Here is a 15,776-nt window from a genome sequence, read left to right as displayed (position 1 = left end):
TCTCTCTCTCTCCCTTTGTATCTCTTTTTCTTTCTCCCCCTTTCTTTTCACATCGCACCCCGTACTATCATACCCCTTCCTCTCTTTCTGGTCGTTAATTTCGTCGATTTCGAAATCTTCTCAAATCTCCCCACTTCCCCCTTCACCCTCTTTGATTCGACATGATGTGTCCGGGTACGGCCACCGTGCGCAGTGAGCAGAACTAGCAAAAAATCCAAACACCGCCAGTCGCTGTACTCGATCGACTTTAGCCGCCCGGTCGACGCGATACGCGGTGCCCATCCGAACGATGCGTACGACGATGACGATCTCATGATGGGGGCCGGCGGCGGCGGCGGCGGTGCACCGTCCTCGCTCAGCCCGAAACCGATGACGCCGCGGCGCGTCAAACGCCGCTCGGTAATGCAGCGCGGTACGTCGGGCGGCGGTACGGTCGGGCGGCAAAGCACTTCCAGCCGGCGGGGCCATTCCTCGTCGTCCGCCGGCTCGGGAGCGATCGCGTCGGGCAGTGGAGGAGGGGCCGGCCATCATCACCATCATCATCACCACCATCATCGGAGCAGTGTGCGGAACTCGCGGCGCAAGACGACGCACCAGAACCCGGTCACGAAGCTGCTGAACCAGCAGCAGCAACACCTGCAGCAGCAGCAGCATCGCCTACACCACCACGGGGATGCACTGGCGGGGCTGGAGGATGCGGCCGGGACGATGACGCTCACCAAAACCTTCCCCCCGTTTGTGCACAACAAAAACCCGGACCTGACGGAGTCGAACCTGAAGTCGCTGAACAACGACTACATGCTGGGGCAGCTGAACAACTTTGGCCAGCCGGTGGGTGCCGCCGGCGAGGCGGTGGTGCCGGGCAACAATCTCAACACGTTCGGGGCACACCATCACCATGCGGCGGTGCAGCCACCGTTGCCACCGCACCGTCGGCAGGCGCTCGTCCACACGCCAACGTTCCTGGACGGTGACACCGCCAGCAGCCCGATCGATCCGATCTACTACAACATGAACTCTTCTTCGCCGTTGCTGCAGCAGCAAACCTCCTGGGGTGTGTCGACCTCCTCCCCGCAGGGTATGGGAGCTGTACCAGGCAGTGGCATCCATGCCGGACTGTCCAATCCCGTCTACCAGCACTCGACCACCAACCTGAACCACAGCCCGGAACTGAACGAGGAGTATTACGGCACGAACGGACAGAATCGGCCTCCGTCGGTACGGTCCAGCTACTCCAACTTTCACGGGACGCGCCCACTGAGCTCGTACCTGGGCGGTGGTGGTACTGGAGGAGTAGCCCAGCCGGGCGGTATCACCAATCGGGGCTACAACGTGTCACCGCCGGGACAGCATGGGGGGACCACCGCTGGCGGCGGACAGGTGGAGAACGTGTTCGCTAATCTGACGAGCGGTGGCGGCAACACCAACCACCAGCAGCAGTACGGGGGTATCACGGGCGGCAGTGCCGGTGGTACGGATCCGATCGCCATCCCGCAGCTACCCCACCGGCGGTCGGTTTCGCGCGAAAGTATACGGGCGATGCAGTTCCTCAACAGTGGGCCGCCGGCCTACAATCTTAACTATCACACGCCACCGGATTCGGAGACTACCATGTGATTTTGAAGGGGGAAAATGTTGTACATACACACACACACAGCAACAAATGCGCACACTCACATGACAACACGTACTTACACAAATGGCGAGTGGTGAAGGGGGGCAATGGTATCATGGTGTACTGCGATGGAGATGGTCAACTCTCTCTCTCTCTCTCTCTCTTCTCCCATGCTTGGAGAAGAGAGAATGTAAAAAGCAATAGATTCATAACCTACTGTAGATGTAAGGCAGATGAAGATGAACTGTGTGTGTATACGCCCGGGATGCTAGCGATGTACGATTTAATCCGTTTTTTTTCTATAGCGCCACGCCCCGCCCCCCAAACACCTGTTATTATCGACTGATCGACTGATATGGCTGGTGGAAACCAAAAATGTACAAAAGAAATGGGGAAATAATAAGGTGCAGAAGAACGCCCGTTTTTGAGGATTTTTGTTTAGCGCAATTATTTGACAGATTTAAAAGGCTTTTACAGTGTAATAGTGTAGAAGAGATCCATAGTTAGACTAAACTGGTGCGTACTATTAATTGGTCTGCATAGCGCGGAAATAGGCTTTATTTTACGCGAGCTTCAAGGGGGATGATTTAATTCCTTCCGGTTTAGGGTAAACATTGCTCCTAAAGGTGCAAATACAGAGGTTCCGTGAACATGGAAAGTGTTGATTTTATGTATATTTGTATAAAAAACATGCTGAAATGTTATGGTGCATGCATCGTATGAAAGTAAAATGATATTTTGGATAGATCAATATCAGTTTCTATTAAATTAAAACCTTTTCACATCGAGGTTTCAGGTGAGTTTGCAATGTTAACAGCTTTATTCAACTCACGCTAGTGATATTTCAACAGCTCAACTATCACAATTATATGAAAGCTGTTGAAAAACAGTTCGCGAGCGTTGAATAATGCTGTTAACATTGGAAACTGACCCAAAAACCACTACTGTAAAGGTGTTTAAATTTGATCGAAAATCGTGTTGGTCTATTGGAAAATTCCTATTACTTATCGTTTGATGCACAAGACTTTATATTTTAGCAGTTTTTTTTGTAAAATAAATATAAAAAAAACCCAAAACATGTTTATCGCTACCTCTAATCACTGATTAGGGAGAACGAACATGCAAATCGAAGGTGTTAGTGAAGGGTAGAACGATCTGAGTGTGTTTGTTGTGTTGTGTGATTAGTTTATAATGGAGATCGCGTAAAAAAGTGTGTGCAAACGAACGCGATAAAATAGCGAAGAAGAATAGGACTAACCGATACCGATCTTGATAGAAATGCCAAAGTTTATAAAACTTGTAGCGATAGTAGGTAGTAGCAGGATAGCAGTAGAAGCAGCAGGAACAGGGGCAATCTTGTTGGTGGTAAAACACACGATCAATCCCAAAAAACAATTCACGTGTTGATCGTATTTTGGAAAAACTGTATTTTAGTGTGTGGTATTTTAGCGTATTAGTGATATAGGAAGAAGATTCGGACAGTTTACACGACAGCGTACTGTGAAAAAAGAAGAAAATTTAAATAGTAACATATATTAGAGATCATCGTAAAGGTGTAGTAGAAAATACCCAAGAACGAGGGGAGGAACGATCGAAGCGGGGCCCGTCCTTAAATTCCGTGCCGCTTTCGGTTTCGGTGCTGTACAATGAGACTGCTCCTTGCCTTCCACACAGTGATGAGAAGAATTGTGGGGATTGATTGCCAGCTTTTGCGAGTGTGTTTTATTTTTGATTTCCATTTTTCTCTCCCCTTCTTCCGTGTTCCGTCAATAAACGACCAATTAAACAAGCAATAGTAACAATGAAATAAAAAATAATAAGAAAAAACAACCAATTGTCTTCTTTTGTTGTGTTTGTGTGTTTGTGTGTGGAACCAGGGAACGCTTTCACACGCTCCTCAGGTACGTTCGAGTGACGCTTTCTCCTTCAGCTCCCAGCACGACTCCCAGAAGCTGACCAGCCGCTGGTCCGCGTTCGCACAAAACTCCTTAAAGTCGCGCAACATCTTCAGCTGAAACAGATCGTCCGTCTGGGCGATGACGAGCGATTTCCACTTCTTGTTCGGTATCATGTGGTTCCAGGACCACAGGAACCCGGTCCGCCGCATCACCTCACCGCCCTCGTCCTTCGCACTGCCCTTCGCGCCCGTCACGTGCCGCGTAATGTAGGACGGTTCGTGCCCGGACGGTGCCGCCACCATCTGCGATTCGTACGACGCCGAGTAGCGGTTGATGAAGGCGATCGGTTTCTTAAAGTTGCTCCCACCGGACGCGAGCCGCTGGCGGGTGGACCGCATCCCACCCACGTTCGGGTTCGGCACCTGCAGGAACATGTTCCCACTACAGTGCACGTACTGATGGTCGAGCGATACCTGATTCGAGCCCGTCTTCGTTTCCACCGTGCAGCGCATAAACCCGAACCGCCGTACGATCGCTTCCTGGAAGAGTAGCAACCGCGTCGGCCACGTCTCCTTCGGGAACTCCTGGAACAGGCAGCTCCGATGCTGCTTCAGACAGTCGATGTCGAGCGGCACAAAGATCGGGCCGCGCAGTGGGTCCGACTTTTCCGTGAACGGTTCCGCCAGCGGATCCGCCGGGAAGGTGACGAGCTGGAAGCCGCACGGTTGCGCCTTCCGGCACCAGCCGTAGATGAGATCGTACACGATCGGCCCGGAGGCGGTAATCCACTGGACGACGATCTCGTACGCGTGCCCCGGCACCATGCGCTGATGGTAGCGGGCATGGCCCCACTCGGTTCGGTCCGACTTGGAGCCGACGTCGATCTCGAGATGCGTCTGCTTGTACAGCAGCTGCCCGTCATCGTCGTCCTCGTCCGGTCGGGCGATCGATTCGCGCAGAAACGTCGGCACACCGCGATCGTGCGGATCGACTGGGCGCGTCAGATCGGGATGGCGGATCTCCACCTCCATCCACTCGTTCTCGAACGCGGCCAGATCGCCGAGCGGCGGTACGTACTCGGGCGAATCCCTATCCTGCCGGACGATGTAGTACAGACAGAAGCCGGGCAGGACCGGTTTGTTAAAGTCGCCAGACGCGTGACAGATCAAACGATTGCTAAAACGGTAAGAAAATGGTAAGTACCTTATGTTTAAAGCATAAAAACAAAGCACCTTCCCTTACCGTCTCATTTCTTCCAGTATCTCCACCGGCTTGCACGGACCCTCGATGCGATTCTGCAGCCAGTTGATCGCATCGTACGACACGAACGTGCACGACGGCATGCTCTGGGCCGGCGCCAGGAACCCCACGCCGTGTGCCGGGTGGCGCAGCGCGTCAAAGATTTCTTGCAGCGTGGCGGTCGGCTTGAGCTTGCCTCCCTCGCCGCCAAAATCATCACCATCCTCGAGCAGACCCTGCTCGGTGCCGGCCGTATTAAGCGTGGACAGCGGAATACCATCCACCGTCGTTCGTCCACCGACCGAGCTGACGTTCATCATCATCGGCGATGGGATGCCGGGTGTGTTGGGCGTTGCAGGACCATTGCCCGTGGCGTATGTTGTGCCATTGCTGGTGGCCGTGCCGGTACCGATCGCACCCGTACCGACGGGCGAAGGAGCCTGCACAGCACTGCCACTTTTGTCCAGCACCTTGGAGCCGGTTCGCGTGAGAATGCTGCACGAAAGGGGAAGGTTTTGAGGGGGAAGGGGGAGAGGTTTTAGTTCGCTCACTAAAAGTGGGTGGTGGGGTTGGTATGGAGTAGTAAAGCGGCAGCGCAATGCGATACGTGCAAGCGAATGTACGATAGCAAGAGCAAACAAAGATCGACAGTTTCCTCCTACCTGTCCAAAGAGCTTACCTTAAATCGAACACACTACTTTAGCACTACCGATCAGTACTTTGTAATAGTAAAATGTATGAAATGAATAGGATTATATGGATATTTTAAGCAAAAAAGTACGCATACACACAGACACACACGCAAACACAACTAACCTGTTACCGGAGGCGGGAGTGCTAGGGAAAATAAAGCGTTCAGGAGTGTGCTGTTGTTGTTGATGGTGATGATTGTTGTTGTGGTGGTAATGATGTGGAGAAAGGTGATGCCCATTACTAGTGCTGTTATAATACAGTTTTACCCATCCACCATGCTGCTGGAAGAAGAGAAGGGGTTTGAAATCAAGATAATTTTTAAACAAAACACAACACACACACCAAAAATAAGGCAAAGAGTAAGTGAGTAAGAGGAAAAGAGAGAGACACACGGCCCCTTAAGAACAAGCGAATCGAATAAAGTGCATAATAATAATAATAATTGCCAATTTTGTTGTAGACAGTTTTCCTCAACCGCAACCATACTAGCGCCATCATCGCGTGACTAGAGTAGAATACTTTAAAGTATGTCTAAGGATGCCAATACAACGAGATAGTTATACAACAACAAACTATTAGCACAAATTATAAGCTGAATTTAAAACAACAAACACGCACACACACATAAATACGCCAATATAAGTGCCAATAACAGAACAACAGCAAGCAACAGCGGCGACAGAAGCAGCAGCAGCAGCGCAACCACACAATATACCAACACCACCACACACACATTGCCAATCAGGTCTAGGTGGCAAAGAGCTTAACTTTTCAAAGCGACGAAGCGAGTTGTTATATTAAAACACAGCCTTTGCGGAAGAAAGACAAAAAAAAGGAGTAAACTATTAACCTGAACCTTGACTTCTCCGGTAGACGGTTGCTGAAGACACGATCGCGGAACGGTTGGGGCGCCGTTACCTTCAAATTTTTGTTTGATCGTTGGCGTTTAGTTGGGACGAACGGGAGATGGGAGGAGAGAGAGAGAGGGGGAGAGAGAGAGAGAGAGAGAAATATATTAAAATATTAATGCTGATTTGATTTCCTTTGCTACATAGTGCTACATTTTGATTGTCTGGTTTTTGGAACAGAAAGGAAGTCGGGGCATGGGTTAAATACGTTGAGGAACGGGTAAATGGGTAAATTTATAATTGATAACCAAAACCAGTTTTAAGCAAAAAAAAGTAAGAAAAAACAATGAAAAGAACTTTCACCGCAGTACAAAAGAGAGAAGCAATATCATAAATCAAGAAAGAAAGCAAAAAAAGCAAAGTAACCTTAGAAAACGTGTAAAATGTTTTTACGTTAAACAAGAAAACACTAAGCAAAGAAGTAAACAGGAAAAAGAAGGAAACAAAATTGATAAAATCGATTTCACACAAAGTAAAAGCGTTGTTTCGTTTGGTTAAATTGGATAAGCGAACTAGAAAACCAAACCAAATAACTCCAGCAAACAGGAAAAAGAGTTGAATGAAAGCTTTCAGAATAAAAAATGGCAAACAAGTTGAAAAGATAAGGGAAAGAATGAAGTATGAAAATTTTGAACAAAAAACAATACAGAAAGCAATGAAAATAAACCAAAAACATTACAAAGTAAAACAATTAAAAAACAAAACAAAAACACTGAACCAATTCATTCTCGCGAGTGAATGCTTTTTGCCTTCACAAACATTTGAACATAGTACTGAAAAAAAGAAACCTAAACTTAAATAAACCAAATAACAACAATAGGACTACGAGAGGGGGGTAGAGACGAGAGGGAGACAACACGGGTTGGTGGGGGGGGGGGAGGTTGGTTGGTTGGTTGGTTAGGGGTTCATTTTCGCACACCTGATTTGGTGGTGGCCTCGACAGGATGCTGGTACTGTGGCGTCGTCTGGTAAGGTGCGTTTGATGCGGACAACCCTGGAAGGATAAGTTATTGTGGTTGTTGTTGTGTGTTGTTGTTGTGTTCTTATCAACACTTCGGTGGCACTCATTCTGCTTGAACAGATCCTCATAAAATAATACATCTATTGCACAAATGTATGACGAATATGAACATACGAGAAATTATCGTATTTTCAAAGACAACAGTCCTCCCGTACGATCAGTTATTATCGATCTTCTGCGTAGATCAGTGTATGCTTTCACAAATGAAATTTAAACATATAAATAAATGCGATCAAAGTAGCACTAATGAGCTCGTTTAGAAACGGTTACGCGAAAGTCAAGATCAAGAAGTAATAAGCGAGGCACGCTTCCATTTTTGTCGCATTCAATAGAGCCCAGCCGCTGCGGTTTCTTTTTTGTTCGGTAACGCAAGCTAGCCTGTGCCATGATCAACATCAAACATTAGTCACTTGCTGGAGTGAAAACACACGCACACACACACAAACAAAAAGGGAAACAAGGGGCCTGATGACCCGAATCACTGGAAGGCGCGCAACCATTTGAAGGAATGATCGTACGATCCGATCCGATCGATCAAAGAATGTTCGTTAAGAAAAAAGTACAAAACGTAGGTTATAAAATCACATAAAAACGTGGCTGTGGCAGAAGAAAATCAATATCAAACACACGAGAAAGCGACATTCTTTTCGATGCTTAACGGTTTCGCTTCCACGGCGATTCGTGGAAGGGCGGATGTTTCCGCAGAATCCGCAGAAAAGAAACCGCCGACCGAACGAACTTACCCGCGCTTTCTTGGCCGGCTGGAGCTTTTTAATCTTGTTCAGATGCGCCTCGACGAAGCGCACAAAATCGTTGCAGATCTGCCGCTCCGGCGGGAAGGGACTGTCCTCGTGGTAGATGTCACAGCGGCGCACCGTCCCGTCGAGGATTTTCTTCATCGCTGGATCATCCTTCGGCAGGAGATACATCCGGTAGCGCCAGTATTTCATGTTCTGGGTGTGGGGAGGGAAAACACAGGTTGAATAAATTCTTCTTTTAACAGGGAATTGGGTGGAATTTTCAAACAGAAACACACCTCATGCAGCGGATAGTCTGTGTCCCCACGGGTGCAGATGTACTGGTCCATATAGTTCCAGTTAAAGTTTTCCAGCTTCTCCGTGGTAAAGTGCACACCGCTCACCTCGTACGTGTCGTGCTGCGGTGCATGGAAGCGATACCGATAGTCGACGTTGATCGGTGGATAGGGATGACTACAAAGGGAGCGAAATGAACGTTAAAATGATTAGCAATTCTTCTCCTTCTTCCCTTCCAACACTCCATACCGTGGCCGGTAGCGTGTGACCGTGATGGCCGAACCGCTAAGCGTGATGCGATGGAAGATGCGTCCGATCGACAGCAGATACTCCTTCGTTGCTTCCTGCGGCGGTTGACGGCGCAGGACGCTGCTAGCGCTTGAAAAGTAGGACGGGGTCTGAAGGTGCCCTCCGCAGCACGGTGCGTGTGGTGGATTGGTGACACTCTTGTCCGGTAGTACGATCAGTTGAAATCCCTGCCAAAGAGTCATTCAAAACCATTAATATAAATGTTACTTTTTTACTTTTAGCACACAAACGAACGTACCTGTGCCAGCCGTTGCGAGACGAGCTCCTTAAACACCTCATCCGTCGAGAGTGGCTTCTTGTAGACGGCTCGGTTTTGGGCGTAATCCGCATTGAAATCTTCCGGCAGCAGCGTGTAGTCCGACACGACGTAGTCGTTGTGCAGCGAACGCTTGTCCGGGAAGTAATCGGTGGTGATCGGCAAACAGGCCGGCATGGTTAGCGATTTCCAGTCCACACCTGACGATCATGTGTGTGTGTGTGTGTGTGGCGTGACAAGACGATTGGGAAGAAAAGGAACATGGAATTAGCGATCGGTAATGGGTTGAAAGAAGAGGAACAGAAATCATATGCTACAATAATACCACTGAAAGTAACACCCAAGCACACTGAATTTAAGCACCAAATACAACTGAAGTTACCGTTTTTTCTGGCCTAAACAAACTAAAGGATGGATTAATGGGGAAAGCTACAAAAAACGGCCTATTTTTTAAGGATCGTTAGTGCCAAGAAGAGAGTAATCTACTTGTTGTTAGTAAGCATCTACGCCACGTGCTACAACACCGCGTTTTCTCGTTGTAAATCATGCAATCATACAATTTTAAATAAGGGTTTATTTTTTCAATATCAAAACATGCACATTCTGAGCCAATATGAATGATCATGACAGAGAGAGAGAGAGAGAGAGTTGGGGGTTGCTGTTGTTGGGAATTTCGATTGAAGAATGATTGATGATTTTTTTTGGCAAACACAACCCCTTTCTTGAAACAAATGCAGGGCCAATTCGGAACAGGGCCACTCGGGCCACGACAATAACATGATTTACATTACCTCGAGCAACAGGGCGTAGAGAATAATCACGGAGTGTCACGGGTGCGAACAGTGGGAAGGGAAACTGAATAAGGCAAAATAGTAAGGTGCAAACAAGTATACGGTAACACACAGGGACGATGCTATTCACAGGCTTTTTTGTTCACTATGCTCTTAGAAAGAGAGAGAGAGAGAGAGTTGGACATACTTTTGATACTTCACACATAGCCAGCTATAGACAGCAGTTCGGTTTAGTGACACACACAGTACAGACAAACAGACAACAGAGGTGGCACGTGTAAACAATTAACCAATAGATAGCTAAATAGAAATATCACAATTTAAACGATTATGTTTTTGAGAGGAAAAATTTAGAGAAAAGAAAGTTCCTCGAAAGCCGCTCCACAACAATATTGCATTTCCACTACTGTACAGGATCGTAATCGCTTATCGGAACGAGCACGGTAAAGGACGATTGTGCGCTATACATATTACCCTACACACAGGGAAGGAAACGCAACACAAAACACAAAAACAGGACTCTAATAACATTGAGATTAAGAGAGGAAGGAACAAATACAGGGGGAACAGCATTATAGTAACAGCGCGATCGTGAACGATCGTGAAACGATCGATCATAGTTGTAGAGAGATAGTTGTGTGCAAAGGGAAAGAAGGAACCACAGGTGCGCCTTTAAAAGGTGCAACACATACAAGGAGAGAACAGGAAGTATAGCGTACAAACAGGCAATTGGGTGTGTGTGTGTGTACAGTGGAACGAAAATATAAGAAAAGGTATGCTTTGTAACAACTGAAATGTGCAAAGTACTAAATAGAGGTAAATTGGAAAGAATAGAAGGAACAAAACTAAACATCTCCTTTCGAGCATTAAGTAGTGGCCACGGCCACGGTGTGGAAGAGGTAAGCCCGCTGCGCGCGTGGGTTACTACTACTACTGGTTGTGCCAACCTATGATCACTCTGCCAACTGGTTGTGCGGCGCTCTCCCCCCGGGGATGGAATTCCGTGTTTGATTAGTTGCGCCGAAACAGATGCCGAGAGCACAAGCGGAGAACACGGACACACGACGGTGGTGGTGGTGGTGGTGTTGTGGTATTTGATTTGTGGTTTTTTTTGGTGGATTCGGCACACACATACACGCACACGCACATTACATACACACATAGATGGGATATATAGAAAAAAAATGGAGAAAAAGATAGAGAGAGAGAGAGAGAGAACGATTATGATAAATTGATGTGTAGCAAAATTAGCAAAACATGTTTCACGGGGGGAGGAAAACGTTGTAGAGTGTGTGGAGGAGGGTTGGAGGGTTGCTCGTGGACAGCCATAAAGGACAGTTCGGGCCAAACAGGATCGGTACCGCGGGTTTGGTGGTAGGAACGGGGTACGGTGGTAATGGGAGCAGGAAAGGTATCCAAGAAAGTAAAACCGATGCGTCCCGTGGCAGTCATCATCATCATCATCATCATCATCATTGGCAGCAGCAGCAGAAATTATTGTTAAACGAGAAAAGGAAAGCATCACACGATATACGATTAAAGTGTGCATACAGTAACAGGGGACAGGGTTGCGTGTGAATACACAGGATATGAGCACGATGGCAATACAAAGCTCACGAAACGATAATTGTGTATAAACAATTGGACCAAAATGTACGATCACGCTTCATCACGGCTGCGTAGCGATCGGAAGAATTTAGATGCAGATAAATCGTTTCGTGCTTTGTTGTTTCGGTGACCCGGTCCCGAAAACAAAGCTGTTCACATCCTTAAAACCGAACCGACCGGAACAACATCGATCAAAACTGAACAGCGAGCAACAGAACCAGCAGCACGGATCGCGACGAAAAAAGCGAAGCATTTTTTGTTGTTGCTTTTCCATCGATCGTGTGTTGGGGATGGGTGTTTTGTGTTTGAGATGGTTGATTGAGAAGATGAAGATGGAACCGTAGGAGATGATCACTGGGAAAGGCGAGCAAACATTCGGTTATTTGTGAATTGTATAAATTTGGTTAAAACGAGTCAGTAGTAATGGGAAAGGGCCGGGCGGCGGATGTAATGCCGTATAAAGATGAATGTGTAGATCAGTTGAATGAAGATGATGCTTTTTCAGAAAGGCAACAGTTAATAAAATTAATAAAAAAAAAAACACTACAAAAACTGTTGGGATTAGCAACCAAAAATTGTTGTTTTGTTATAGTTGGAGGACGCGGGGAGGATAATGAGAGGATTGGTTTTGTTGGGAGAAGGGAATACTCATTTGGAGGGGGTTTGAAATGCTTCATAAACGAATGTCGAACATTATGGCAGATGAAAACAACGCGAACAACGGAGCGTATTAGTGTGTACGTGTGTGCGTGTGTATGAACGCCAACACACAGGCTTCGGCCCTTTCTGGTTCTACCTGTGGTAAGGGCCGGTGTCCATTCCTGCTCGCCGGTGGCCCCCCACAGCAGGGTAAGGCTTTTCGAGGGCGTTACAGGCACGTGCGGACCGGCCGGTGAGTGTAGGACGGACTTTTTCCGGTTGCCTAAAATGGTAAATGCCGCAACAATTAGCTTCCTTCTGTGCTCCACCTAGAGAGTGCTAACACTCCGCTTACATCCATTTTCACTGATCCACTTCAGATCGTCCTCGTTGAGCCGGCTGTCGAACGATGCGGTACTGCCCTGCCGGGCCCGGCCCCAGGTACATGTGGACGTGTGCGCATACTCGCTGCTCGAGTCAAGATCCACGAAGTAGCTGGGCGTTGGATTGGCAGCCGGTACGGCTTGATAGTGATGCTGCTGTATCAAAACACCTTGCGGGCCCTGTGGCGAGACAAAATCAAAAGTTACACAGAGAACTGTGAAAACACATCACCCATTTCACGACCTACCTTTGGGAAAATGTGTGTCCAGCGGCGTCGATTCGACGTTAGCTTGATGGTAACGTGTGACGGATCGAACGGGTTTATTAACGCCCGCCCGGTACGTACTACCGGGCCACTCGATGAACCGAACGCACCCGTACGCCCCTCCATGATGGGCGACGTGATGGCGGTCGGCTTTGGCATGCCCAGAATGTCGCTCGTGTTCGGTGAGCTGCTCCGCGACGCAACGCTCACGTTCAGCAAACTGTTCGACGCATGGTGTATGTCCGGATCGGACATCTTTCGCCGCAGCCGGGACGGGCTGAGTGTGTCCTGCTCCCATTCGCAGGCGCGCGCATACGTCCCGAACCCGTCCAGGCTCGGTACGGACGTTTTCTTCGTGCGTGCGATGCGCTGCAGCGAGCTCGTGCCGTGTACGGCCGGCAGCTGAAATATCTGATCGTCGTACGCGTCGTAATCGAACAGACAGTTGTGTATGTACTCGTTCTTCTTGTCGGCCGCTTGCTTCGACAGCCGCAACCGGCCCGTGCCGGGCGGGCGGGCCTGCTGCGGTTCCGTACTGCCGCCGATCGCTGGCGGTGGTTTAATGCGCGGTATGAACGTCGAGTACGGTAGCTTCTTGTTCGTGGAGTAGAAGCTCAGATTGATCCAGTGCGGCATCGAGTAGTCATCGATCGAGGTGAGTGTGTCTTTGTTGTGGAATTTGAGCAGCGGCACGGCATGGAGCGGTTGCTCGCCGACGCACACTAGATCGCTCCCGACACCGTTGTCGATGATGCGCTGCTTGGTGATGTTGGTTAGCTCCCGGTCGACCTCGAACACACCGACGCCGGGCGTGATCACTACCGACAGCTGCCCGGTACGGTCGAAGCTCCGGTCGAGGTAATGCTTCTCGAACACGTTCAGCGAGATGTTCAGCACCTCCAGAAAGTTGCCCTGCGCAGCGGTCGAGTTCGTGGCCGGTGGAATACGCACCCCGGCTGGAAGGTCCGTTCGCTCGTGGTACTTCAGCACCACGTCCCGGTAGCCGGTAAACAGCCGGCGCAACTGCACCAGCGTGGTGCTCCAATCGTCGCACCGCTCGTTCTGTATCGCGACACGATAAAAGTCCTCATAGAACCGGCCGCGATAGTCGATCTGCAGACAGTCGCGCATGTGCGGTGGGAATTCGTCCAGGCTTTTGGCGCTGTAGAAGGTGCGCGAGAACAGCACGATCGTTACCTCGTGGTTGCTGCCCAGCTTTTGCCACTTCTTGTACAGATCGGCCAGGAAGCCGTTGACCGCCTTCTCGAAGTACAGATCGCCGTAGATGTCAAAGTCCCACATTTCGGACGACATCTGCAGAAACAGATACACCATCGAGGTGTTGCTGCGGAACACCACCTTGGTATCCTCGTTGATCACCCCGCAGGCCACCCGTTCGCCCTGCGACCACATCTCGTACACCTGGCAGCGGATGCATCCTTCGCAGGATTCGATTTTCTTGTTGAGGTAGACGCACGTGTTGGTGAGGCGGGTCTTCAGGCGCCACATCTCCGACCGGCCAATGTACTGGTCCTTGAACGTGATCTCCACCGAGTCGAGGGCGACGTCGGCCGGATCAACGACGCGCATGTACACATCGTTGTACGCCTTCAGGTTGAACGTGGTGGCCACATTCACCTCCACGCTGATCGTTTCGCGCGAGTTAAAGTCTTTGTTCAGGCAGGTCACCTGCAGGAGCAGCCGGCATCCCTCATCCTCCGGCAGGTATATCTCGACGATGTCGTTTAGCTTCAGATCGGGATGTTCCTTCGGGTTCAGCACCAGATCTTCCGCTGACAGAAGAATGGCACAAAGGAAGCAAAGATTAGAGATAGTGGGATGTGCGCAGCACGTATAGGAATTGAACAGTGGTACTTACTGCTAAAAGTTTTCTGGTGCGTCACAAGTTTGAACAGTTTTTGCATCATTTTCGCACACAGTAAGGCCGTGGTGTGCACGCACCATCACAAAACGAGCGCAAACGCAATATTTAAACACTTTCAATCACGAAAACTCGTACTTTTCTCTGATGCGCATCTGTGTCAATCACATAACACTACCAGGAGCGGGAAGTGGGAAGAATGATTTAAAGCTGGTCCCTTGATAAGGGAATGCCAAGTTTGAGCACTACGGAAGCACAGCAAACGATTGACTGCTTGTGCCACCGACACTTTCCCACGTATTATGCTTCATGTGCCAGCCGCCTATGCTTTGAGCACGGGCACTATCACACAGAGGCGGTAAACATAAAGCTGTAACACAATTATTAGAAATGAGATAAGAGTAAGTTGCCTTCCCAAATTTACACCCCAAACCAATTTCGTGCGCTTGTCACGAGTTGACAGCAAACATATGACTGTGCTGTATTGTTTACGTTGTCGATGGCGTTCTCTCTTGACTGCGCTAAGGGCACTAAAGGAGGATTTAAACTGTTTTCCTATTATTTGAGTAGTTTACTTTTACTTTCAATTGACTATTCAAACACTAATTGTATGCTGAAATCGAAGTATTGCGGTGTAGAGTTATGTATTGATGAACAAGGCACGTTGTTTACCTTAACAGCGCGCTGTACAGCAATGTTGTGACAAGTGGTCAGTGTGGCCAGATAATTTTGGCGATTATCGGTAGGAGCAAAGTGTATGAAGACTAGTGATGTGCTCTCTGGAGCGCACCCATGGCTCCGATCCGACTCCGACTATTGTTACCTGGCGCTCTGGCACCAATCAAACACGACATCAAACATGAAAAATGTATGGGATTTGACGGATACGATTTGATTGTTGGTTGTATCGAACATGTCAAGCGCCGCCTTAGGCTGATTCCGACTACGGCAAAATGGGAACCACTAGTTTTGCCTGGAGTCGGAGTCGTCTGAAGTCGTCCGGAGTCGTTTGGCTCTTAGGTCTTTGGTCTTTTTTAAATGTCGATTAAGAATTTGTACGAGAGATTCTTAACCAGAGTGGATCAAGAAGCATATTTTCTTGAGAGCGGGGGCGAGCTTCATTTTCAGACGTTTGGTCGCAAACTTCCTGGACGCAAAAATCTTGGTCGCAAAATAGTTGGTCGCAAAAATCAAGATCGCAAAATTCTTGGTCGCAAACTTCTTGGTTGCAAAA

The 15,776-nt window shown here is 48.7% G+C and overlaps 2 protein-coding genes across 19 annotated transcripts in view; one reads left to right on the top strand and one right to left on the bottom strand.

Annotated features, from left to right (window-relative positions):
• The window catches only part of LOC4576201 (sodium/potassium-transporting ATPase subunit beta-1-interacting protein), a 55,643-nt gene extending 52,198 nt beyond the window's left edge, over positions 1–3,445 (top strand). Inside the window, exon 7 of one of the 2 annotated variants that reach the window (XM_061651702.1) lies at positions 194–3,445. In XM_061651702.1, coding sequence (XP_061507686.1) covers positions 194–1,617 — 1,424 coding nt within the window. In that variant the 3' untranslated portion in view covers positions 1,618–3,445. The remainder of the gene's footprint in view (positions 1–193) is intronic. The other variant, XM_061651704.1, reaches the window with a different exon arrangement.
• Positions 3,311–15,263, bottom strand: LOC1270092 (GATOR complex protein Iml1). 17 transcript variants are annotated; one of them, XM_061651685.1, is made up of 14 exons: positions 15,215–15,263; positions 14,540–14,912; positions 12,643–14,453; positions 12,367–12,574; positions 12,169–12,294; positions 10,712–10,729; positions 8,956–9,173; positions 8,658–8,884; positions 8,411–8,585; positions 8,118–8,327; positions 7,273–7,347; positions 5,569–5,726; positions 4,756–5,247; positions 3,311–4,689 (listed from the first exon to the last, which is right to left on the bottom strand). In XM_061651685.1, exons 2-14 carry the CDS (start codon positions 14,586–14,588, stop codon positions 3,513–3,515), a joined length of 4,944 nt encoding a protein of 1,647 aa, XP_061507669.1. In that variant the 5' UTR covers positions 14,589–14,912; positions 15,215–15,263; the 3' UTR covers positions 3,311–3,512. The 17 variants fall into 17 exon arrangements, with proteins under 17 accessions (XP_061507669.1, XP_061507667.1, XP_061507668.1 ...); XM_061651683.1 differs by having other exon boundaries at positions 15,035–15,232; XM_061651684.1 differs by having other exon boundaries at positions 15,118–15,217.
• Positions 15,264–15,776: the final 513 nt, after the last annotated feature.

Source organism: Anopheles gambiae, chromosome 2 (assembly GCF_943734735.2).
Source record: "Anopheles gambiae chromosome 2, idAnoGambNW_F1_1, whole genome shotgun sequence".
Classification (NCBI taxonomy): domain Eukaryota; kingdom Metazoa; phylum Arthropoda; class Insecta; order Diptera; family Culicidae; genus Anopheles; species Anopheles gambiae.
This window is presented reverse-complemented; position numbering and strand designations above follow the sequence as displayed.